This window comes from Bombina bombina, chromosome 3 (assembly GCF_027579735.1).
Source record: "Bombina bombina isolate aBomBom1 chromosome 3, aBomBom1.pri, whole genome shotgun sequence".
NCBI classification, from domain to species: domain Eukaryota; kingdom Metazoa; phylum Chordata; class Amphibia; order Anura; family Bombinatoridae; genus Bombina; species Bombina bombina.
This window is the reverse complement of record NC_069501.1, coordinates 757485024-757512924: the sequence shown is the minus strand read 5'-3', so window position 1 is coordinate 757512924 and position 27901 is coordinate 757485024. Positions and strand designations below refer to the sequence as shown.

The 27901-nt window shown below is 37.2% G+C and overlaps 1 protein-coding gene across 1 annotated transcript in view; it reads right to left on the bottom strand.

Moving 5' to 3' along the window:
- LANCL3 (LanC like family member 3) overlaps positions 1–27901 on the bottom strand; it is a 173104-nt gene that overhangs the window by 28011 nt on the left and 117192 nt on the right. Inside the window, exons 3-4 of the mRNA XM_053704882.1 lie at positions 4937–5134; positions 2305–2512 (exon numbers count right to left, since the gene is read on the bottom strand). Coding sequence (XP_053560857.1) covers positions 2305–2512; positions 4937–5134 — 406 coding nt within the window. The remainder of the gene's footprint in view (positions 1–2304; positions 2513–4936; positions 5135–27901) is intronic.

Here is a 27901-nt window from a genome sequence, read left to right as displayed (position 1 = left end):
CGGCTGAGCCTGAAGAAACTTTAAAAACCAAGTTAAGATTCCACAGAGGGTAACCAGGACTGATAACTTGTTTAATCCTGACCAATGCTTGAAAAATAGTAATTCTTAGACTCACATCAATAAGGGAAACTTTCCAGATTTTGTAATAAATACATATTGTAATAGGCTTTTTGGCCTGAATCAAAGTGTCTATCACTTGATATGAAAAAACCTCTCAGCACATGCAGGTAATGCCTGTTTAGAAAGGTAAATCTGAGAAATGTCGTATGATCCCTATGAATAGGGATATACAAAAAGGCATCTTTCAAGTCTATGGTAGACAAAAGTTGACCATCCTGCACTAAAAGTAATATAGAGCGAAAAGTCTCCATTTTAAAGTTAGAACTTTCAGAAAATGTGGCCTGTAAATCATGTCTTTCTTTGGAACAATGAAAAGGCTTGAATGGAACCCCAGAATCTGATCCACCAAGGGGATCGGAGTAATCACTCCCATGTCTTCAAGGTCTGTTACACCAGTGTTTCTCAACCATTTTGTAGCAAGTACCCCTATAGGCATACAGTTGTTTCCTATGTACCCCAATTGTAGCACACATATTATTGAACTTTTATATGAGCCAAAATAGAAATCATGTGTATCACTTGATTTCACAAGCTTGTATTAGATATATTAATGAAATAAACATATAGGAATAAGATATTTATTTTATGTTTTCCAGAATTTCATATTTGGAAATATAACAACTGAGAATAATGTAACACACATAAAACACAGATATATAGTCCATTGACATTAATAACTATATGCAATTAATAAAAAGAGGAAAATAATCTCTTTTCTGAATGATGAGGGAATTAATATTTATGGTACCTTCTTTCTTTTTTTAATAACTATTTCATAAACAGTTTTTCTGTCTCATTTTACTGAAGCACATTTCAGTATGATGCACTTTACCTATTTTACAGTGGCACCTTTATCTGTCACTTGTCTATGTGACACTTGTAATACACTTTATCTGATCATATCACTAAAGCTCAACTGTAGCCCTCATATATCACTAACAAGCCAGAATCTAAAGTTTTACCAATTTGAGGTGAATAAGTGACTGAGCAGTGGTTCAACCTAGGCAGGGAAATACTCACACTCTGTCCTGTTAGGAGAGCTAAAGTGTAGAAATGAGAAACACAGCTTTCTTTTATATATCTACAATAAATACATCAGGAAAAATAATAATGAAGGCTAATCTCTGGAGTACCCCTTGCCAATGCCCCAAGTACCCCCAGTGGTACACAAACTACAGATTGAGAAACAAGGTGTTACACAATAGTTCACGTGGTAGGGAATTTAGTAAATTGATACAAGGCGCTGTAAACAAGCTCTATTGTATATCAGCTCTGTTTTGGTTAAGGCTCATAACCAGCCCAGACCCACTAATGCGGTTTCAAGCTAATTTTATTGAAAGTAGAAGAGCAATAGAGAAAGCAGTATAGGTAGTTAGTATCACTGTCTCCTGGTGTCACACTCAATTTTATTCTGAAAGAGTTCTAGCCATAGTACCCTTAACCTGCATGTGCTCTCTTGTTGCAAACCTACTCTGGTGAATGTTTATATTATTTCCCTTAGTTGTGATCACTTATGCTAGTTCTACATAAGTTTGTCCACTGCTCCAATGAGTGACTTTATAGTATGTAGCAGGTTTAGGACATTTGCAGCATTAGAAGGAAAGCTTGGTTAAAGAATTTGTTTCCAGCTTCTGTATTTTTACACAAAACCAAGGTACTTTACAGAAAAATAAAATGAATGTATACTATATTTCAAATTGTTTAATGGCCCTTTAATTGCACAAACTTTTATAAAATCTTTTAAGAGAAAAATAATTATGAATCAATTTGAAATGTGCCCATGATATATATTATTTGATTGATAAGCCATGCCTAAACTGCGCTGCAGTACTTAATTAATTCCAAGATGGCCACCACAATGTTGCTATAAAGAAAAACCTGCAACAATGTTTGTACAGGAAGTACATATCCTCTGACGTAATAAACCAATGTGGAAAAATGATTCACAGCCACAGAAAAACAGCTCATCTTGCATATGGCTGCCAGATCACCTTCTGTTGACTCAAACAACAAAGAAAGGAGCCATTGAAATACAGACTCAACCAAAGCCTTTGCCCAGAGGCCCAGGCAGATATAGTTATGCCCCTGCTTGCAAGTTTTATTTTTTTATTGAACCCAATACAGTTTACGTACTTACTTAATTATAGCTTATATTAAATTTAACGATATTTTGGCAATACCAACCTTTGCGCTCTGTAAATGTATTTGGTGTTTCCAGTGAGCCTATAAAGGAGCAGAAATACATAAGCACTGCCTGCAACACCATGACAGATGCCAGGTCCCTTCTTTAATAGACCTTTCTGCCAGCTCAGTTCTCCACATCTGATGCAAGTATCGAGATAGCATGGCTTTTTGGAAAGTAGGTATGCTTTGGCAAAGAGATACGCAATGCCTAAAAAGAGTAAGAAATAGAAATATTTTAGAAACAATTAAAATATTACTATAACAACAAAAGTGAATAGAAATATTTAAATATGGTTTGTGGTTTATCGGAAAAACCAACCAAAGAGTAAAAATGTACTCTTTCTTTTCACAAATTGTGGAGTGAAATGACGTAAAAGTATGAATGGCTTGAGAAAGCTGAATAAAGGAATGCGTCAATTGAATATTAAAGGGAAAGTAAAGTCACAATTAGACATTCCTGATTCAGACAGATCATACAATTGTAAACAACTTTCTAATTTACTTCTATTATTTAATTTGCTTCCTTCTCTTGTTATCCATTGCTGAAAGGTTTATCTAGGAAAGCTCAGGGGCAGCAAAGAACCTAGGTTCTAACTGCTGATTGGTGGCTGCAAATATATACCGATTGCCATTGACTCACCCATGTGTTCAGTTAGAAACCAGGAGTTAATTGCTGCTCCTTCAACAAATGCTAACAAGTGAATGAAACAAATTTGATAATAGAAGTAAACTGGAAAGTTGTTTAAAATTGTATGTTCTACCTAAATCATGAAAGAAAAAATTCAGATTTCATGTCCTTTTAAGACGAGTGTGCTTTGTGTTTTCAAACTTTTTTTATTATAGGGGGTTTCGGAGTTGAAATGGTGGAAAAGATTGTTTAAGGGTCTTAAAATAAAGGATATAGACGTGTCATTTGAGAATATTTAGAGGAGGAACTACATTTAAGGTGGGGTTGTTGAGGAAGGAAATCATATTGAGAATCCTGATAATCAATTGCCAGTGTTAACTGCACTTTCACAGGATAGAAGGGTAAATTGCATAGAAACAAAAATTAAATACAAGTAAGTAATCTGCAAAAAATGCATAACAACAAGGCAATGCAACAGCACAGAATTTCACATTTCTAAATTTCCTTCCATATCCCTGTTCCTTGTGTCACATGATAGCATCAGCAAATCACAGATACATATTGCTGTTGTTTTTTTAATGCATGCTTTCTATCTTAATAATGGATGATCAGGAGTTGTTAAGGATAATTTCTTTTATTTTACAAATTTAGATTTGTCTATTTTTTAGCAGTTATGAAAAGCTACAAATAACAGGCTGGGAAAGCAATGCTTTCTGCAACACATCATGGCAGCAGTCATAGGATACTATTGTTGTAATGACAAAACTATTCCTATAGAAAGCAATGCCTATCAATTTTACATGGAAGTCTTGTCTTGCAAACCGTTGGCGAGATGAGCAATTGTGATCTAAATTGTGTATTTACTGTGAAACGTAGTTTGCATATAGATTATTTGAACTATTACAAAACAGAAACCATTTTTATATTTAAGGAACACACATTATATGTTGTGTAGACATGTTTTAAAACTTGCCTCCTCCAAACTGCCGAGACCCACATTAACTGGTAATGTGCTAGGAATGTTTAGAGGCAGCAAGTCCGATACTTTCCTATGGACATTGCTACTTATCTATACAGCAAGGGGCAGCCTACTTTTATAACCGGCGAGACTGGAATGAATATTTCTCAATAGACCTCGAGATCTTTTGAACATCAGACTCTTAGGGGTAGATTTAACAAATGTCGGCATTTAACATCGCCCGCTAGCAGGGGCCGTCAATCATCCCGATCAGATCAGACTGGGGTGATGTAAATCTACCACCTAAAAAGTGGCGGACAAGTTAAGGAGTAGTGGTCTTACGACTGCTGCTTCTTAACTTCCGTTTCAGGCAAACCTGAAACAATGGTGCTCCGAAGCAACATCTGCTGCTTAATAAATGGAGCCCTTAGAATCTATTGCAACAAAGTTTGTTTTGTTTTTTTAGTAAGTAATAGAAAATTTGCATTCAGACGTTTCCGTAATTTGCTCCACTGTGTAGTTTCTATGCAGCATAACCTACATTTCAATATTCTGGCCAAGCATTCATATCTTACATATAGAAGGTTTCAATTTCTAGGGCAGATTTCATTATCGAGAAGTGTATGCAATCAATGGTGGAGAGTAGAAAAGGATCATAGCTATACAGTATGCAAACCATACAGCATTTAGAAAGCAAGGGACCCCCTTCTTGCAAACTTCAGCTCACTTACAGCCAAACTATGCTGAATTTGGAGCAAGAAAAAGATGTCCCAGTCTGATTTATAATAGCTATTTTACTGTTACTGATTTATATGTATAGTACTACAAGTTTAATCTCTTTATTTCTGAATACCTGTTGTGTATTATCTACTTTGGTTTATGAATTGTGCCCTTAGCAATCTGCAAAAGTCTGCTCAAGTCTTGTAGTGCCTCTTAAGTAAATATAAATCACATAATTTTCTACATGTGTCTAATGTATCGGATTCATTTGCCATTTTGTTCCCAATCTCTATAAATGAGGTGCTCTGATGTACAATACTATTAACCTGGGGCTCCATGACACCAGTGAACAAGTTCATTCTCTCGCTCTATCACTTCACCAAGCTCAGATGGCCAGTTGCAGTTTTGCTCCTGATTCACCAGAAAGTCAACACTTTGCCAAACGAGATCTCGATCTTCAGGTTGGAGATATTCCTGATAAGAAAGGAGCATTTGCAATATGGATGAAAGTCCATGTGCTGCACCTACATAACCAGAAAAAAGACAGAGTTTGGAAAAAAAAAATAGTTTCCATAAATATAGGGCCACATTACAATTGGTGGGCTATTTTTTCCCCACTTGTGCATATTAGAAGTTGAAAGTAAAAAGTTAGCGCACGAGCGAAAGACCAAAGCTCACTAATTTCAAGACTTTGGATATTGCAACGGCGCTAACTTCTTCGCCCCATAGCAGGGGTGGAACTACCATTGGTGTAGAAAGTGCAGTGGCACCAGGCCTTGGGGTGCCCATAGCATCATGTGCAGAATGTATACAATCCTAATGCAGGGGAGCATTTTATTGGTGCAGAATACAGGTCCATCTATCTATTCTTATTATCATTATACAGAGCAGCATGTATATTATTAGTATTGCTTACTACTGAGTTATCTTTGGGGGGCCCAAAATAAATGTTGCAACAGGGCCCTATGTTGAGGAGATCCGCAACTGCCCCATAGACTTCTATGGAACGCACTGAAAATAACAATTATAACTATTATTAAAATTAGTTATCGCTCATGCTCACTGCGCTAGACCAACTGCACTAAACCTGATGTAGCATTAGGAATACTTTACATTACTATGTTCTTCACATTGAACAACATTTTCCTTTTATTTTTAAATAAATAAATATATATACACACAGTCGTACCTCTGAGATATTGTGGATATAGGAGATAGGAGATACAGTGAATATAGCAATAATGTACCATATTCTTTTTGTTTCCCAGTGCATATAAAATGTATATTTACACTGTATAGTAGTCTATAATGTTTGCCATAGCATTATGTCTAAAAAATGTACAAAAAACACATTATTGCTAAAAAATGCTAACCATTGTCTGAGCATTCAATGACTCATATTTTTTTTGCTGGTTCTGTGTATGTATAGGGTGTATATATGCGTATTCATGTGTATTTATGTGTTTATATGTGTATATATGTTGAACTTGCTCTACACAGGGTTGCTACAAACCTTCTATCTGTAAAAAGAGCAATATCTGCAAAGCGCAATAAAGCGAAGCGCAATAAAAGGAGGTATAGCTGTGTGTATATATATATATATATATATATATATATATATATATATATATATATATATAAAATTATTTTATTGTACAATATATACAGTGGGGCAAAAAAGTATTTAGTCAGCCACCAATTGTGCAAGTTCTCTCACTTAAGAAGATGAGAGCGGCCTGTAATTTTCATCATAGGTATACCTCAACTATGAGAGACAAAATGTGGAAACAAATCCAGACAATCACATTGTCTGATTTGGAAAGAATTTATTTGCAAATTATGTGGAAAATAAGTATTTGGTCAATATCAAAAGTTCATCTCAATACTTTGTTATATATCCTTTGTTGGCAATGACAGAGGTCAAACGTTTTCTGTAAGTCTTCACAAGGTTGTCACACACTTTTGCTGGTATGTTGGCCCATTCCTGCATGCAGATCTCCTCTAGAGCAGTGATGTTTTGGGGCTGTCGATGGGCAACACAGACTTTCAACTCCCTCCAAAGGTTTTCTATGGGGTTGAGATCTGGAGACTGGCTAGGCCACTCCAGGACCTTGAAATGCTTCTTACGAAGCCACTCCTTCATTGCCCGGACGGTGTGTTTGGGATCATTGTCATGCTGAAAGACCCAGCCACGTTTCATCTTCAATGCCCTTGCTGATGGAAGGAGGTTTGCACTCAAAATCTCATGATACATGGCCCCATTCATTCTTTCATGTACACGGATCAGTCGTCCTGTTCCCTTTGCAGAGAAACAGCCCCAAAGCATGATGTTGCCACCCCCATGCTTCACAGTAGGTATGGTGTTCTTTGGTTGCAACTCAGCATTCTCTCTCCTCCAAACACGACGAGTTGTGTTTCTACCAAACAGTTCTACTTTGGTTTCATCTGACCATATGACATTCTCCCAATCCACTTCTGGATCATGCAAATGCTCTCTAGCATACTTCAGACGGGCCCAGACATGTACTGGCTTAAGCAGGGGGACACGTCTGTCACTGCAGGATCTGAGTCCCTGGCGGCGTAGTGTGTTACTTATGGTAGCCTTTGTTAAGTTGGTCCCAGCTCTCTGCAGGTCATTCACTAGCCCCCCCCCCCCCCCCCGTGTGGTTCTGGGATAATATGCAATAAATTCTTTCCAAATCAGACAATGTGATGTCCGGATTTGTTTCCACATTTTGTCTCTCATAGTTGAGGTATACCTATGATGAAAATTACAGCCCTCCCTCATCTTCTTAAGTGGGAGAACTTGCACAATTGGTGGCTGACTAAATTGTTTTTTTGCCCCACTGTATATATGCCTAGATATCTTTATGAATAGATACAGATATATATAGAGAGATTGTATATACAGATGTCTACAGTGTATATATTTAGAAATAAAAAGAACATTTTTTTCTATCTGAAGAACATAGAAATGTAAAGTATTTCTATTCAAAACACATTAAAAATGAATAAAAATGATATTGCACTGCGGAATCTGTTGGTGCTCTACAAATAACCGATAATAATAATAATATTGCATGTTTAAAGGTACGGTAGCAAATTTCAGAAAAAGAGGACAACAGAAATAGCTACACTCTCTACTGGATAATGATGGAGAAAATAATTCCTGGTATATGTTCTCACTAGTATAGTAAATTAATATAAAGCTTTTCACTAAATTTCGCATTTATTCTGATTGGTCAAGGGTTCAGACAAAGATTTACATTTTTTGGGCCAGATTACAGGGTAGATTTAACAAATGCCGGACGGACATGATCCGCTTTAGCGGATCATGTCCACCTGACATCGCTAAATGCCGAAAGCATACGCTGTCGGCATTTACCTTACACAAGCATTTCTGGTGAAATGCTTGTGTAATGCCGCCCCCTGCACATTTGTAGCCAATCGGCCACTAGCAAGGGTTGTCAATCATCCCGATCATATCTGAACGGGATGATTGCTGTCCGCCACCTCAAAGGTGGAGGATAAGTTAAGGAGCAGCGGTCTTAAAACTTACATTTCCGACAAAGCAGCATCCACTGCTTAAAAAAAAACCCTACAAATGAAGCGCTATTTAATGCTCACCCGCTCGAGTGTTAAGTGCACTAGAAATAAGATTTTAGTGCATGTCGGGTTGCGCTTGTTGGTTTGCGCTTGTGTTATGAGTTGAAAGTAAATAGTTTTCGCTTGCACACTAACCCGACGCACGTAAAACGGCAAACTTAGAATATTGTGTGTGCAAAAATGTATTCCCGCATAGAAAGTCAATGGAGCAAATAAAAGTGGGGGCATAAATAACACCCTACTCGCGTGCAAACCCAATCTCATATTCTCAAGTGCGCTAACCTGACATGAAAAAATGAATATTTCACATTCCAATTTATTCATAAAAAAATTTAAATTATATATATATACATATATATATATACTGTGTATATATATATATATATATATACACTCTATATATATTTATATATATAGTTATAGATATATACAGATATATATATATATATATATATATATATATATATATATATATATATATATATATATAGGAATATTTATTTAGAAATACTTATAGGATATTCTGCTATGTGCAGAACATTGGCATGTAAATTTACAGTAAATACATAGTTAAAACCTTTATTAAATATAAATATTGTATAAATTTGATTTTTCATGTTTTTATCTACTTAACTGCAAGGGGCTCCAATGCACTTATATATACTGTATGTTTAAATGTGTGTACATATGTATTTATGAGTTTATATGTGTATATATGTCTGTAAATACATATATACACATATAAATACATATGTAGACACATATACAGTATATATATTTAGATATGTATATATATGTATCTCTGTTAAAGCCCTCTGCATGACTTTTTTTCTAACACCTGAGACCTCATATCTTTGAGCCTTTATAACTTTTTTGTGCAATATTTTGTTGAATAATGTTTCTTAGATGGTGTTATTATGAGTGTAACTGTACTTTGTAATGTATTTTTAATGTGTTTTGTGAATTTTTTTGTTTTGCAAAACAGTTAACCAGAGCTCTGAGGACGTGCTAACCCGACACGTGAAACATTGTGCTCAAGTGATCGCATTTACTATCAACTTGTAAAACCCTTTTCTCTCGTGTGGAACTGTTAGTGCTCCACTCATAATCTAGCACTTTATTAGGAAAAAAAAGTGTCAGGGCTACTAAAAGTTATATCCTAACTATTGGATTATTCTAAATGTATCTGTATGTAAGTTCCTTCACTGGCCACCAATGTATGATGGCTACTCAATGCTCTTGCTAGCTTCTAGGTTTTGCAGAACCTTGTTATCCCCTGTTTCAATATTCTAGTTTTCTACTGTATAAAATCTATCGGCTAGATTACAAGTGTTGTCTATTGGAAGCTCAATCCTATTGGCTGATTGCAACAGCCAATAGGATTTTTTCAACCTTAATTCCGATAGGCTGATAGAAATCTATCAGCCAATTGGAATCTAGGGGACGCCATCTTGGATGACGTCATTTAAAGGGAAACCTCATTCGGAAGAAGACGTCGATTGAAGAGGATGCTCTGCGCCGGATGTCTTGAAGATGGACCCGCTCCGCGCCGGATGGATGAAGATAGAAGATGCCGCCTGGATGAAGACCTCTTCCCAGTTGGATGAAGACTTCTGCCTGGTTGGATGAAGACTTCTGCCGGCTTCTTGAGGATGGATGTCGGGTCTTCAAAAACTGTAAGTGGATCTTCGGGGTTAAAGTTAGGCTTTTTTAAGGGTTTATTGGGTGGGTTTTATTTTTAGATTAGGGGTTTGGGCACTTGAAAAAGAGCTAAATGCCCTTCCAAATGCCCTTTCAGGGCAATGGGGAGCTCAGTTTTTTTTTATTTTATTTGGGGGGTTGGTTGTGTGGGTGGTGGGTTTTACTGTTGGGGGGGTTGTTTGTATTTTTTTTTTTTTTTACAGGCAAAAGAGCTGATTTCTTTGGGGCAATGCCCTGCAAAAGGCCCTTTTAAGGGCTATTGGTAGTTTAGTTTAGGCTAGGGTTTTTTTTTATTTTGGGAGGGCTTTTTTTTATTTTGATAGGGCTATTAGATTAGGTGTAATTAGTTTAAATATCATTTCTTTTTTTATTTTGTGTAATTTAGTGTTTGTTTGTTTTTCTAATTTAGGTAATTGTATTTAATTTATGTAATTTATTTAATTGTAGTGTAAGGTTAGGTGTTAGTGTAACTCAGGTTAGGTTTATTTTACAGGTAAATTTGTATTTATTTTAGCTAGGTAGTTAGTTAATAGTTAATAACTATTTAGTAACTATTCTACCTAGTTAAAATAAATACAAACTTGCCTGTAAAATAAAAATAAACCCTGACCGCTAGATTTGGAGTTTTGTCGGTAACGACCAGAAAATCTAACGCCGGCTTTTTTCTGGCCGCACCATAAAAATAACTCTGGTATTGAGAGTCCACATAAAGGCTGCGTTAGGCTCCAAAAAAGGAGCGTAGAGCATTTTTAACGCAGCTTCAACTCTCAATACCAGAGTTGCTTACGGACGCGGCCAGCCTCAAAAACGTGCTCGTGCACGATTCCCCCATAGGAAACAATGGGGCTGTTTGAGCTGAAAAAAAACCTAACACCTGCAAAAAAGCCGCGTTCAGCTCTTAACGCAGCCCCATTGTTTGCTATGGGGAAACACTTCCTACGTCTGCCCCTAACACTCTAACATGTACCCCGAGTCTAAACACCCCTAACCTTACACTTATTAACCCCTAATCTGCCGCCCCCGCTATCGCTGACACCTGCATTTTATTTTTAACCCCTAATCTGCCGCTCCGTAAACCGCCGCTACTTACATTATCCCTATGTACCCCTAATCTGCTGCCCCTAACACCGCCGATTCCTATATTATATTTATTAACCCCTAATCTGCCCCCCACAACGTCGCAACCAGCTACCTACAATAATTAACCCCTAATCTGCCGACCGCAAAGCGCCGCCACCTACGTTATCCTTATGTACCCCTAATCTGCTGCCCCTAACACCGCCGACCACTGTATTATATTTATTAACCCCTAATCTGCCCCCCACAACGTCGCCTCCACCTGCCTACACTTATTAACCCCTAATCTGCCGAGCGGACCTGAGCGCTACTATAATAAAGTTATTAACCCCTAATTCGCCTCACTAACCCTATAATAAATAGTATTAACCCCTAATCTGCCCTCCCTAACATCGTCGACACCTAACTTCAATTATTAACCCCTAATCTGCCGACTGGAGCTCACCGCTACTCTAATAAATGTATTAACCCCTAAAGCTAAGTCTAACCCTAACACTAACACCCCCCTAAGTTAAATATAATTTACATCTAACGAAATTAATGAACTCTTATTAAATAAATTATTCCTATTTAAAGATAAATACTTACCTGTAAAATAAATCCTAATATAGCTACAATATAAATTATAATTATTTTATAGCTATTTTAGGATTAATATTTATTTTACAGGTAACTTTGTATTTATTTTAACCAGGTACAATAGCTATTAAATAGTTAAGAACTATTTAATAGCTAAAATAGTTAAAATAATTACAAAATTACCTGTAAAATAAATACTAACCTAAGTTACAATTAAACCTAACACTACACTATCAATAAATTAATTAAATAAACTACCTACAATTACCTACAATTAACCTAACACTACACTATCAATAAATTAATTAAATACAATTCCTACAAATAAATACAATTAAATAAACTAGCTAAAGTACAAAAAATAAAAAAGAACTAAGTTACAAAAAATAAAAAAATATTTACAAACATAAGAAAAATATTACAACAATTTTAAACTAATTACATCTACTCTAAGCCCCCTAATAAAACAACAAAGCCCCCCAAAATAAAAAATGCCCTACCCTATTATAAATTACTAAAGTTAAAAGCTCTTTTACCTTACCAGCCCTGAACAGGGCCCTTTGCGGGGCATGCCCCAAGAAGTTCAGCTCTTTTGCCTGTAAAAAAAACATACAATACCCCCCCAACATTACAACCCACCACCCACATACCCCTAATCTAACCCAAACCCCCCTTAAATAAACCTAACACTAAGCCCCTGAAGATCTTCCTACCTTGTCTTCACCTCACCGGGTATCACCGATCGGTCCTGGCTCCGATATCTTCATCCAACCCAAGCGGGGGCTAGACATCCACTGAAGAAGTCCAGAAGAGGGTCCAAAGTCTTCATCCTATCCGGGAAGAAGAGGCGATCCGGACCGGCAACCATCTTGATCCAAGCGGCATCTTCTATCTTCATCCGATGACGACCGGCTCCATCCTGAAGACCTCCACCGTGGACCCATCTTCTTCCGGCGACGTCCAACTGAAGAATGACGGTTCCTTTAAGGGACGTCATCCAAGATGGCGTCCCTCGAATTCCGATTGGCTGATAGGATTCTATCAGCCAATCGGAATTAAGGTAGGAATATTCTGATTGGCTGATGGAATCAGCCAATCAGAATCAAGTTCAATCCGATTGGCTGATCCAATCAGCCAATCAGATTGAGCTCGCATTCTATTGGCTGATCGGAGCCAGGACCGATCGGTGATACCCGGTGAGGTGAAGACAAGGTAGGAAGATCTTCAGGGGCTTAGTGTTAGGTTTATTTAAGGGGGGTTTGGGTTAGATTAGGGGTATGTGGGTGGTGGGTTGTAATGTTGGGGGGGGGTATTGTATGGTTTTTTTTACAGGCAAAAGAGCTGAACTTCTTGGGGCATGCCCCGCAAAGGGCCCTGTTCAGGGCTGGTAAGGTAAAAGAGCTTTTAACTTTAGTAATTTAGAATAGGGTAGGGCATTTTTTATTTTGGGGGGCTTTGTTGTTTTATTAGGGGGCTTAGAGTAGGTGTAATTAGTTTAAAATTGTTGTAATATTTTTCTTATGTTTGTAAATATTTTTTGATTTTTTGTAACTTAGTTCTTTTTTATTTTTTGTACTTTAGCTAGTTTATTTAATTGTATTTATTTGTAGGAATTGTATTTAATTAATTTATTGATAGTGTAGTGTTAGGTTAATTGTAGGTAATTGTAGGTAGTTTATTTAATTAATTTATTGATAGTGTAGTGTTAGGTTTAATTGTAACTTAGGTTAGTATTTATTTTACAGGTAATTTTGTAATTATTTTAACTATTTTAGCTATTAAATAGTTCTTAACTATTTAATAGCTATTGTACCTGGTTAAAATAAATACAAAGTTACCTGTAAAATAAATATTAATCCTAAAATAGCTATAATATAATTATAATTTATATTGTAGCTATATTAGGATTTATTTTACAGGTAAGTATTTATCTTTAAATAGGAATAATTTATTTAATAAGAGTTAATTAATTTTGTTAGATGTAAATTATATTTAACTTAGGGGGATGTTAGTGTTAGGGTTAGACTTAGCTTTAGGGGTTAATACATTTATTAGAGTAGCGGTGAGCTCCAGTCGGCAGATTAGGGGTTAATAATTGAAGTTAGGTGTCGGCGATGTTAGGGAGGGCAGATTAGGGGTTAATACTATTTATTATAGGGTTAGTGAGGCGGATTAGGGGTTAATAACTTTATTATAGTAGCGCTCAGGTCCGCTCGGCAGATTAGGGGTTAATAAGTGTAGGCAGGTGGAGGCGACGTTGAGGGGGGCAGATTAGGGGTTAATAAATATAATATAGGGGTCGGCGGTGTTAGGGGCAGCAGATTAGGGGTACATAAGTATAACGTAGGTGGCGGCGCTTTGCGGTCGGCAGATTAGGGGTTAATTATTGTAGGCAGGTGGCGGCGACGTTGTGGGGGACAGATTAGAGGTTAATAAATATAATACAGGGGTCGGCGGTGTTAGGGGGAGCAGATTAGGGGTACATAAGGATAACGTAGGTGGCGGTCGGCAGATTAGGGGTTAAAAAAATGTATTCAAGTGTCGGCGATGTGGGGGGACCTCGGTTTAGGGGTACATAGGTAGTTTATGGGTGTTAGTGTACTTTAGAGTACAGTAGTTAAGAGCTTTAAAAACCGGCGTTAGCCCAGAAAGCTCTTAACTACTGACTTTTTTCCTGCGGCTGGAGTTTTGTCGTTAGATGTCTAACGCTCACTTCAGAAACGACTCTAAATACCGGAGTTAGAAAGATCCCATTGAAAAGATAGGATACGCAATTGACGTAAGGGGATCTGCGGTATGGAAAAGTCGCGGCTGAAAAGTGAGCGTTAGACCCTATTTTGAGTGACTCCAAATACCGGCGGTAGCCTAAAACCAGCGTTAGGAGCCTCTAACGCTGGTTTTCACGGCTACCGCCAAACTCCAAATCTAGGTCTAAGCTAGCTACAATGTAACTATAAGTTATATTGTAGCTAGCTTAGGGTTTATTTTACAGGTAAGTATTTAGTTTTAAATAGGAATTTTTTAGGTAATGATAGTAGGTTTTATTTAGATTTATTTTAATTATATTTAAGTTAGGGGGTGTTAGGGTTAGACTTAGGTTTAGGGGTTAATAAATTTAGTATAGTGGCGGCGACGTTGGGGGCGGCAGATTAGGGGATAATAAATGTGGGTAGGTGGCGGCGATGTTAGGGGCGGCAGATTAGGGGTTAATAATATTTAACTAGTGTTTGCAATGCGGGAGTACGGCGGTTTAGGGGTTAATATGTTTATTATAGTGGCGGCGATGTCCAGAGCAGCAGATTAGAGGTTAATAATTTAGTTTTATTATTTGCGATGCAGGAGGGCCTCGGTTTAGGGGTTAATAGGTAGTTTTCCATCTGTACTTCCATAATTTTCTGATATTTTTAAAAAAATATTTTAATGCAATACATAAACAACAAAGAAAGTTATGATAAACTTAATTTTAATTGCTAACAATTATGGGCTAGATTACGAATGGCGCGTTAACAGTTACGTGCAAGTGAAAAGGGGTTTATCACAGGTGTTTGCGCACGTCAAATTTTCCACTCGTATTACAAGTTGAAAGTAAACGCGATCGCTCGAGCTCAATCGTGATTTAAGCTAGAATGATTACCGCATCCTCAGAGCTCTGGTTAACTGTTTTGTGAAACACAAAAGTGTCACAAAACACATTAAAAAATAAAAAGTACACCTAAACTCATAATAATATGAGGTCTCAGGTCTTAATATGTATATGTATGTATATAAATATATATATTGTGACAGGTTGAAAGATGGGGTTTACATAAGCAGGAGATTAGAGAGAGCTGCTTTCCCTCTGTAAGGAAATGGTTAACCTTCTCCCAGAGCCCCCACACACCCGTAGTTAGGGTTGCCAGCTGTGCTCCATAACAACACTGGACAACCTGTAGGTGACTGGACACGGAGGTAGCTGGGTTCACACAATGTCCCCACAAAAGCTCAACCTTAGGCCCCACCATTAATCCCACCATATATATAGTTTTTCACAACTAAGCAGTCATTGTATCCCTTTGGTTGCCAGTAACACATTTACATAGTAGTGATTTGACCCCCATGGGAGGTACACACCCAGCAATGATTTAACCCCCCCCCCCATGGTTGACTGTAACACATATAATAGAAAATGCACAGTGTAACTTCTTTTTGAGCCATATTTCTAATGCATAAAGGCCTTGAGGGCCTTTTACATTTAGCTGGCTGGGGCCTTTAAAGATACTGGACATTTAAGTGTCCAGTACTTTTGTACAGATTTTACTGGGCAGTCTGTTAAAATATGGGACACCTGACAACTTTATTTATATAGTTCAGATAAACTATAATTAATTAATATAAAATTGATACAGACATAAAGGCTTCTAAATGTGGGGAATCTACTATTAAATAATGACAGACCTAGCAACTGTAGTTTCTTAGCTACACTGCATTACATATGCTAATTAGCATGGCTGGTAACCCTAGAAGTAATCACATGACATGATGCTGAGGTTCAGCCATAGCTCTGTAGATATTATCAGACCAAATCAGTTCATGTGATTTTAATAATCTATTCCCAACATATAAGCACTGGAAGCTCAGGATTTATAATGGGAGTTTTGTTATAACTTAAAGGGACAGTAAACACCTTGTAATTACAAGACATTTCTGTTACCGTCCTATAGAATAACATATCAGCCAAATGTAAACAAAATAAAATTCTGTTTACTGCAATTGGTTTTCAATAGTCGGCAGACAACAAGGCTAATCACTGTCATTAAGTTAGTATAAAGTGATTAGTTTTGCATTTGTTATCTATTAAAGCCAATTAGAAAAATATTTGATGAAGAGTTAGCTTTGAAAGGTAAGCATGATGCAGTTCCAACTCAATGTACAATTTTCAGTGCTAAATAACATTAAAAGGGGCTAAATAAATAATGAGTATATTACAAAGTTGTTTTATTATACATAATTAAACATATTATGTTAAAGCTACACTAATAACATAACTAAAGGCTAAACGGACAGTCATGGTATAATGTGATGCCTGGTTGTCATGGTGACAGCTTTAGGAGAGTGGCTTAGGTGATGCAGCAGTTATGTCACAAAACCAACTGACAACACAAAGCCACCACCCTCATAACTGCTGCTCACTTTACTAGAGTTGCCAGACTGATCCTGCTGAGCTTCAGTAATCACTTACATGTAAATATTAGTTATCTAATATCTTTAACAGCCAGCACATTACAGTACAGCCGCAGCTCTGTATATGTGCTGGTCTGAAGAACAGTGACTACCTACAACACAATGCAAATGGCATTCGGTGGGAGCAGCAGGTATGAACACCAATTACTACATGTAGTGTTACCATAATCACCCCAACTCAGTAACTGAATAATACTAAGTCACATTTATATATATATTTTAAAATAATACAGATAAATGACAGAAGTAATAGCTTAAACTTTGTAGGTTCCTATGGGCACCAGTACTCTGAGACAAAATATAGCATACAAACTGTACCTCATAATGATCAATTTTATCTTCATACCTTTATTTGAAAATACATATAATTTTATAAATATTTTAATTTTTAAAATAGTTATTTGAAACATATTATAGCATTATACATATTATAGCTATAACTGCAGAACACACCAATGCCTTCCTGTGGTTCCTCTACATATCTTTATAAGACTTGCAGCTGGCAGTGAAGGCTTTAAACCAGCTTTAAGGATGGTAAGAATTACTGCATCATTAGTCTGCAAATGCTCTAAAGCAAGGACTTCTAGTAAAGGCCTAGAATATAAACCCCACGGCATGGGTATGCAATTTATACGCTGCAAACTCACTGGTCCTGAGACCCTCATTAAACACTGTAAGGTGCAGCATCTGATGCAGCTGTTTTTTCTGCTTGACCCGGATGAAGAAAAGACAACTGGTGATCTGAAATAAATTCATATCAGACTGATGCGCATCTGGCCAACAGTATACGTGCTGATGGCAGATGTCCTTCAAGGATTTTTATTTTACTAAGCTGTAAGTATCCAAGGTAAGATTAACAAATTGTAAGACATCTCATTGTCACACTAGATTGTAAATACAGATCCTGCTCCAAGAGCCTAAAGACATGTGCAGTGAGGTCAGATAATTTCTCAAATTTTTGTCACTCTTTTCCTGTACTTTCCCATTTCATAAAAATCTTTAGCTTTAATTTGGTTATGTATGTTTAAAGCTGTCTGTACTTTTCAAGGCTTATTGATATAAGATATACAAATCATCTCTGTGTCACTAGAACTTGAATCATAAAACTAACAATTAAGCAAAATCACACTTACACTGCTATAACTAATAAACTGATAATAAATCAAATTGAATAGATTAAATCCATTCTCACTGCACACATCTGTATAATGTTAAGGATCTTGACAAAGAGAATACAATGATATTATTAATATGTTTGCACTTATATCCTCAATGCAATGCAATGCCTTGGTGAAGGGACACCAATAATACTACTAGGTTATAAGTACCTTGCAGCTGGTTTACAATTTTATCTGAGAACTGCAGCATCCTAGAACAAGGACTACCATGTCTGTGACACTAAACTTGGATGTCTACAGTCTCCGTGGGACAAGAACTACTGTTGGATTTTTGAAGCAAAGAGTCCTAGTGAAACACAATATTTGATATGTCATGGGATGGTTCTGTATTTTATACCTCAGATTAGAAACTGAAAAGATACTACATTATAAGGTACAGTGTGTCATGCACCTATCTTCTTGCATTGGATGAAATTTCTTCCCAAGATTTGCATAGACTGATTTATATGTGGCTAGCAGTATACCGAAGACTTGAATACTCTATGACAGTGGCAGGAAGATTTCAGAGGGATTAGTGTTATCTGTCATCAAAAAGGAAACAAAGGAGTCCCCAGAGAAGTTTAAAAGGTAATCCTTTATTTGAGGGTAATAGAAGTCACATATACATAGCACACTTGTAGACTGTGGCTATGAGGTCTGCTGACGCGTTTCAGCTGTTAGGCTGTATTCATAGCTAATGATCTCACAGTCACACCCTATTTAAATAGCCACTCCAGGGTCATAATTGGATACAAATTTGTTAAAACAAAGTATGGCCACGCCTACATAGTTAACCCTGTGATAGCCCCCTGTGATAGCCTGCCATAGAGCAATGGCTATCATTCATGTTAACTCTTTTCTGTATTGGTATTATGTTTACCTTATGAACTCTACCTACTAAACCCATAGATTATACCACAAATAAATGGCTAACATTGAGCAATTGTAGCTAAATATTATAAATATGTTTGAACTTTCCAAGTATTAAATATGTAGATGCTCCTCACGTTGTTTAGATCTATAGGTTTTAGACACATAATATTAATAGCAAAGCATATGATCAAGGATATATCCAAATGTATATATATATAGATATATCCATAAGCATAGTGAGGGGCTTAATCTTCTGATAAGTATGGCCCTTCGTAAGTGTGACTTTCACAGTGCTAAATATGCTTTTCAATTATCTAATCTTATTAGTTAACTGTTAGTGCCAAATCCAATTATCATACCTTCCCCTATCCATTTTCCACACTATATATATCCATGTTAGGCTGTACCACCATACACAAACAACAATTTTAGTGGTTAACAGATAAAGCGAGGGAGGGGGGGTCCCTGATGTCTGATTTGATCCACCTCTCATTCCCAGAAGTTGATCAAATCAAACTCTGAGTTAAGACCATTTGGAGTCCTTGTCATTAACTTAAAGATCCAAAAGATCTCCTGTCTAGCAAGTGCTCTATCCCTGTCTCCTCCCCTATTCCCAAACTGGACCTGATCTATTATTGTCCATCTGAGTGTATTAGGTTTCTTCTGATGAAAGTCTCTGAAGTGTTTAACGAGCAGTGTGGTCAGGGTGCCTGATTTTATGTTGCCTATATGTTCCCTTATCCTTGTTCTAGTATCCCTTGTAGTCATGCCAACGTACTGAACATTACATTCCATGCATGTCAAAAGGTAAACTACGTATGATGCTCTACAGTTGTAACATTTATTGTGAACAAAAGTTAAAGCAAAATCACAGTTACACTGCTATAACTAATAAACTGATATTAAATCAAATTCACTTCAGCTCTGCTGATATTATCTATAAAACTACTCAATTTGACCGTCAGCCCATCACTAATATATTGCAAGAACATCCCTAATCTCTGAGGAGAGGACAAGGACCCCTGAGGCATCAAATAAACACTGTAAAGAGGAGAAAACAACTAGACATTGGGCCGTTTAATAATTAGGCCTTCTAGGGATTACTGTCCTAGCTCCCACATGGAAGATAGAGAGCATGGCTTTCAACTGGGAGATAAGCGTGCAACAATTGCTATATACCCACTTCCAGAGGCTGGAACATGAGTTAACCTTAGCCTTTTCATCTATCTGTGGTAATGTACCTTTTGAGAAGAGCCAGCAACATTTCTTGGCACACAAGCATTTGCAGAATGTACCTAAGGACCCTCAAACTACCGCAAGCAAACCACTCCATCCGATTCAGGCACCTAGTATGGATGAGCGGTCTAACATGGACATTCACAGTTGCGCTATTGTTCCCACACACTCGCATGCTGCCCTGGCCCTCTGCGGAATGGTCCGGAAGGGAGCTCAATACCTACAGGCATGGCCTCATTGGAATGTAGGGGATGAGGTGCATACTCGCTTGCCGGATGACGGCGTGGAGCATAAGGTATGTGTAGACTCACTGACATTTGAGCCGAGCGATTCATCCCAGTCAATACCTCCACATGTCCTGATCGGAGACAACGCTGACCTTACCGCTGAGCCCTCTCACTGGAACGATCAACATGCAGAGTGAGTAGATAAACCTGCGGACTTACCATTTACACTTGCCCTGGCTAAGGATTTACATATACTAGACATAGGAGAAACCTCCTTAAAATGGATCCTTCACAAAATGATAGCAGCTCCTACTCCGCGGCGTTTTAAACTAAGTATAAGGGAAAAAGCTAATCCGCTACTACAGCAGCACAAGCAGGGCGAAAAACTGACAGTGTGCCTCTCAGTGACCTTAAATTACTATGAGAAGGGCTAAACACAGAAGACATGAGGCTCATCAATACTCCAGCTTATATATGGACTCCTACTGCAGCTTCAATTAAATGTTTATAGGTTTGCAGCCTAATTCATGTTGACTACCTTGCACTCTTGATGTTTAATATGCTGCAAGGATGTTGTTTATTTGCAATGTACCCGCAATAGTAGATCACATATAGAATTTTCCTGTGCCCATAAGTTCCCCTTGGGTCTAAGCTAGTTCACCTAGGTAATTAAGTGATAAAAAAACCCTTTCTGTAACCCAGTTTTATGTATGTGGTTTAGTTACCTCCTCCGCTTTATAAGATACTCATACTTATCAGCTGACTACTCACAATAGTAACTTGAAGAATTTGAGGACCGTAAGACCTTAGCTAGATCCATGGTTGTATATAGCTCCAACTAATTTTGATCAATTTAATTCCTAGATTTAGCATGGGGACCTCAATTTGGTGACACTACCCCTTAGCACAATACACCTGTCTGCTTGCGGCCGGAGCAGACACACGAGTCTTTATTGTGTCTTTTTTCTACTGATGTGTAAACCCCTTACAGAGTTCCCCTGGTCCCCAAGGAGTCACTGCTAACTAAATGGTGTATGAGTAGCCAAGCTATACTTTACTCTACAATATTTTAACTGTTATGTATAGTTGTACCATATTCTGTTATTTGATGGTCTGCTGAGACCGTCGTGCCCCCTGCTGTTACTGATATTACCCGTGTTTATTGGCTCTTCTTATATTGGCCAATATGGTTAACTCTTCTATTTAGTATAAGTCATATTGCACATTATTTATCATTTTTAGGTTGCAGGCACTGTTGATTGCTGGAGCGTTGTTATAAAGTGAGGTAATAATCATATGCCTAACGTGGGCTGGACCCACGATACTACCAACCTTAGAATTTCCCAACTCATAATAAGCAGATGAAGAAATATGACACATCTCTTCACTAATGTCCCAGATTTTGGGGGTCACATTATGCCATATAAATTTTAATCCAATACCTACCCAATTTCCCTAGTCTCCTCTTATCAGGGTTATATATCTCTATCTATAGTTTTACATAAACAGACCGCCTCATAATACCATCATTGACTTATTTTGTACCTCTCTTTTTCCAAATTAAAATATACTCAATAATCACGATTCCATATAGGGATGTGACTCCCACTACATGTAGCTTTCTACATCTAAATGACCCCCCCCCCCCCTATATATAATGTGCCTCCTTGTTAAGGATGACCAACTTTGCGGCTTTTCTTGTGTATGCCGCACCTTCTCATAGCAACAGTTATTTTTAGCTCTAATGCCCAAAATTTAAGTGGTTTCAATCCTCTTAAACCTAACAAACTTTCACTTTTATTATCATTCATTGTAAGCCACATATTGTGATTACTTCTACTGTATTATTCTGGGCCACAGCATATTATTACCTATTTACTAAAAAGTTAAATGAGGTTTTTCAGCTCAGGATCCAAAAGTGGTCCTATTTATTGGTATCAACCTCCATTGTTTTGATTATCTAGAGAGGAGGTCCTAAAGTGGCCTCGCTTATCATGATGGAGGCATATAGAATATTAGGCACAATACCTACATATTGTCATCTACTTTTGTCCTTCTTAGGAACGTATGTTATTTACTTGCAATGTCGCTTGTTATTTGTATCCCAACATTGTCATGGTGTTATACCATTACCTATTCCATGTATGCCTTTTCTTTCAAACCTCAATAAAAAAAAAAAAGAATCAAATTGAATGGCTTAAATCCACTTTCACTGCACACATCTGTATAATGTTAAGGATATTGGCAAAGAGAATACAATTATATGATTAATATGTTTGCCCTTATATCCTCAATGCAATGCAATGCCTTGGTGAAGGGCCCCCAATAATACTATTAGGCTATAAGCACCTTGCAGCTGGTTTACAATTTTATCTGAGAACTGCAGCACCATGGAACAAGGACTACCATGTCTGTGACACTAAACTTGAATGTCTACAGTCACCATGGGACAAGAACTACTGTTGGATTTTTGAAGCAAAGAGTCCTAGTGAAACACAAGATTTGATATGTCATGGGATGGTTCTGAATTTTATACCTTAGATTAGAAACAGAAAAAAATACTGCATTATAAGGTACAGTGTGTCATGCACCTATCTTCTTGCATTGGATTAAAATTTCTTACAAGATGTTCATAGACTGATTCATATGTGGCAAGCAGTATAATGAAGACTTGAATACTCTATGACAGTGTGATGCTGAGTGCAATCTTACATCAGGGATTTCTCTACACTGTACCCAGAGGTAAGTTCTCCTTAAACCCAAGATTGTAAGCACTTTGAGCAAAGCACTAAAACACTAGATTGTAAGCTCCTTGGAACAGGGTCAGCACCTGCACCCTTGGAAATCCATTAGAGCAGGGACTCTCATTGTACCAAATAAATCTATTTTTGTTAATAGAGTGAGATAAACCCTCCATTGAATTTAGTTCAGCAAGGAATAAATATACAATGGATAGAATATATAAATGATCCCACAGAGTGTATTACTAATTCAAAATGCATTTTTAATATGGCATCCCTTATGCTTCTTATGCTTCTGTCAGTTGTTTAAACCAGTAGTGTAGCAAACTGTGAAATACATGAGGCTTACATAGCACAGCATCAACCATAGGTAGCCTGTTTTGCTACTTTGGGACTCTTTCTCACTCAAGTTATTATGGTTGATGCTGATGTCCTCGAGCATTCCACCCTTTGCTATAGGGCTGCCCATTATATTGAAATGGATTTTGAATTATAAGTCATGCAATTTTGCACAGATAATTATATTTGTTTTTTGCTAAGTTTAATAAAATAGAGGGATGGTGAGCCCCAAATGGGCCAAGCAGGCTGTCTATGGTTGGTGCTGTTGTTCTGCTCAAGCATTAATTTTATGCTTTGTAAGTGTGGTTATGAAAATTAATGTAATCATCAGCAAAACTGCAATATAGCCTTAAACCTAAAACCAATGATAAAATCAATGCTTGACTACAATAACATAGCACCTACATCATACTGAAGAGTCCCATATAGGGTGAAACAACCTGCCTATAGTGAAAAACACTTTACATTTGTAGTATTACAATGTATTATTCCCCTGCAAGACACCACTCTTTTTGTACTGGTATTGTATGTAAACAGAATTAAAATAAATAGTGTAGAATATTATAGAATAATAAGACTTCCATACATCATAAGATTCAAGATTTTGCCTGATTTCCCAGTGCTCTTGACATATTAAAAGGGTTCCTACCTAAAATGATTAAATGGTCAGATGTTCTGCACATATCTGCAATAAATATGTTGGTAAGTATATTTATATATGGGGACACAAACAATCAGAGAAAAACTTAATGAGAAACCACGCTCTAAAGAATAAAACTGCATTTTATTCTAAACTTTAAAAAGCGACAGTATTGCTCAGAAAAAAACAGTGAAATGGTAGCGTAGCACAGACACCTCACGCATTTCGGCAGTTCGCCGTAATCATAGCCTGCTGTATAAGACTTAGACCAACCTTAGAAAGAAGCTAAAATGATCCTATTGGTTAATTTAACTACGCATCATTCCAAAATACACCTGTTACTTGGCAAGGAGTAATATAGTGTTAACCCAAACTTGCTGTCTATCACCAGATTAACCTAAGTGTGCCTGTTACTATATTATACACTCTGTAGCAATATATACATAATAGCCAAAAAGCTTTATGTTTGAGAATATAAATAAACTATATATATATATATTCTAACAAGCATATGGTAGTGTAAAAAGTATTATGTGGAGACCTCTAGTATGAAATAACTGGTGCCTAATGATAATACTGTTTTAATATGTATAGTTAAGCATCTTATTGGATACCTCTATACCAACCTACTAAACTTGCAGTAAAGAACATTAACTTTATGCCAGAGACATCTCTCACCTAAACAATATTTATTAAATGCAAAACTTGATTATTCCCAGAAATTCATGATGTCATATCTGGAATTCAAGCCTTCCGGGTATCTAGTTTTTAATTTTAGAATCCAGAAGGCTTCTCTTTTAGCTAGAATTTTATCCACATGTCCTCCTCTAGTTGGAACTCTGACCTGTTCAATGGCACTCCATTTTAAAGTATCTAGTTTGCCATTGTGTTTCACTATAAAGTGGTTTACTAGGGGGGTGGTTAATTTGCCTTTTCCTAATGTAGAAAGATGCTCCCTAATCCTGGATTTTATGTCCCTTGAGGAAAGACCTATGTATTGTACCTGGCAGGCCTCACATTTTAGCATATAAATAACCTGTGAGGACAAGCAGTTCATGCATGACTTAATGGTAAATTTTTCCCCTGTGACGCAAGAACTGAATTCCTTTGTCCTCTCCAGGTATTCACACGGTCTGCATCTAGTATGACCACAGCCATACATTCCTGTGATAGTGAGCCAGGAGCTAGTTGCTTTTCTATCTTGTTTGAGTTCAGTAGGGGATAGAATAGATCCCAAAGTGGGACATCTGGAACTACATCTAACACCTTGTTTTGCTAAATCTGTAAGGTTATCATCGGCTGCTAAGATTGAGAAATGTTTTATGACTATACTGGCTATCTGGGGAAAATGAATACTATAGCCTGTAACAAAATTTACACCTCTGAACCCTGATTTATCCTTTTGAGTATTATGTAGTAGTTGTGTCCTCTGTCTACTTTCCACTTTTTTCATAGCTGTTATAATAGTTTTCTTTGAATAGCCTCTTTCTTTTAATCTTTCCTCAAGGTCCCTTGCCTGTATTCGAAATTCTTTATTGTTGGTGCAGTTTCTCTTAATACGTGTGAACTCCCCTTTGGCCACGGCTGATGCTGTGTGTTTAGGATGGCAGCTCCTACCATGAAGGAGGGAGTTTACGGCTATGGGCTTCCTATACACTTTGGTCTCAATAGTTCCATTTATGTTACCTGTTAGGGTTAAATCTAGATAGTTTATAGCTAAACTGTTGCTTTCAAAAGTGAAACTTAACCCAATGTTGTTATTATTCAGGTAATTCACAAAAGGCCCTTATGTTTTCTGTGGGTCCCTTCCAGATGAACAGGAGGTCCTCTGTGTACCTCCTGTACATCTGTATGTCCTGTGTGTATGGGTTACTATCTCCAAAGACATGGAAAAATACCCACCAACCTAGAAAAAGGTTGGCGAATGATGGGGCGAATTTCGCCCCCATCGCTGTTCCACGTCTCTGTAGATAGTAGTGACCCTGAAATTGAAAAAAATTATACGTGAGTAAAAATCTGGTCACCCTCAAAATAAATTCTTGAAAGTCAATTGTATAATCTGTAAAAAAAATTGTAGAAAGAAGGCCACAGCCTTTAAACCCTCCTCATGGGGAATAGAGGAGTAAAGGGAAACTGCATCCACAGTGACCCAACTATAGGTATCTTTCCACTCCAGATTTTCCAGGAGATTAAGGACATGTTTTGTATCTCTGACATGTGATTGTAGAGAAACCCCTAAGGGTTGTAAAATTGAATCTAACCATTGTGATAGGTGCTCTGTGAGCGACCCTATCCCGCTGACTATCGGTCTACCTTGAACATTACTAAGGCTTTTGTGTGTTTTGGGAAGATGATGAAAAAGCTGAGTTTTAGGGTTTAAAACGGTAATATAATTTACTGTATTTTCATCCATATGACCTTCTTCTAAGGCATCATCCAAAATTTGTGACAACTGTTTTTGATAAAGGCTAGTGGGGTTTCTTAATAGTGACTGATAACCTTCTCTGTTGTTTAATTGTCTGTGTGCTTCCTCTATGTAATGTGTCTTATCTAAGACAACCACCATGCCACCCTTGTCTGAGTTTTTTATCACAATATTGGGATCTCTCTGTAACATGCTTAAAACATTTCTTTCTTATCTAGAGAGATTGTGTTTTGTGGGTGTAGGGGACTGTTTCAATTCCATTAAATCCTTCTCTACTCTATTAAAAAAAGTTTCTATAATGTTACCCCTGCTTTGAATAGGGTAAAACTTAGAATTAGGTTTAAAGGAGATGCCCTTGTTAATGTGGCCCTTAGTTCCAGATGTATCAATTGAAAGTTCTTTTAGGGAAATAATGTCACAAGATTCCGTGAAAGATAGCTTATCATTCTCCCTATTGTCTGTACTTGGATGTATGTCCATTTCTGGAGTTTCAGTGATGTTTGAATCATTAAAGAATTTTCTTAGGGTTACATTCCTAATAAGGCGATTCACATCTACAATTGTTTGGAATAGATCAAATTCTATAGTAGGAGAGAAAGATAAGCCATATTCAAGGACTTTATATTGTGCAGGAGTTAACGTCACTTTTGATAAATTTATGACATTTCCTACTTGTATTTCATGTTTGTTCATGACCCCCGTAGTTGATACCTCTCTTGGCCTTGTGTATTCAGGGCCGTCTTTAATATTGACTGGACCCTGGGCAAAAAAATTCTTGGGCCCCCCCCCCCCCATGCAATTTTGCTCTCCACCCCAACATCCCAAAAAACAACTAAATCAATTTTTTTTTTATTATTATTAGCCCAGCGGTGGATCATCCACTGCTGGGCTAATCACTTAAAAAAAAAAAAAAATGCAATATGTGAAACTGGACCTAAGGAGTACTAATAAGTAAATAAATATATAAATTCCTCCACTGTGGATTCATTTAATATTCTTTTGAATGTGATTCTGGTGTGAGGTTAGCTGGTTAAAGAGATTTAGGGCAGCCAACAGGAGCAAAGCAAGGTAAAGGAGGAAGCATGGAGGTGCAGACAAATATAAGTTTACTGACTGGAACAGCAGAACTACTATAGGAAACTGTAAAATCTGAGACAGAGAGAAAATAAAAACTATAAAAATAAACCTTACATTAATGTGTGAAGTATCAGCATGACGCTATACATCAGCCACACCAGCACATGTCACTTCTTTGCTAGGAACAAGTTCCCTCTCACCCTGAACTAGACAATTCTGCATGGGGAGGGGCGTGTGTGCACTCACTTATTCTTCCCACTGACACCTTTCTACAAAGCACTATTCCCCTAACAAACTTCAGTTAGTTGATCTTAGGGCCACAGCAGAAAGAGCAGGGCTAAGGGGACCAGTAGACTGGATGCTGTCTGTCCAAGGCTGCATGGATACAGTGTG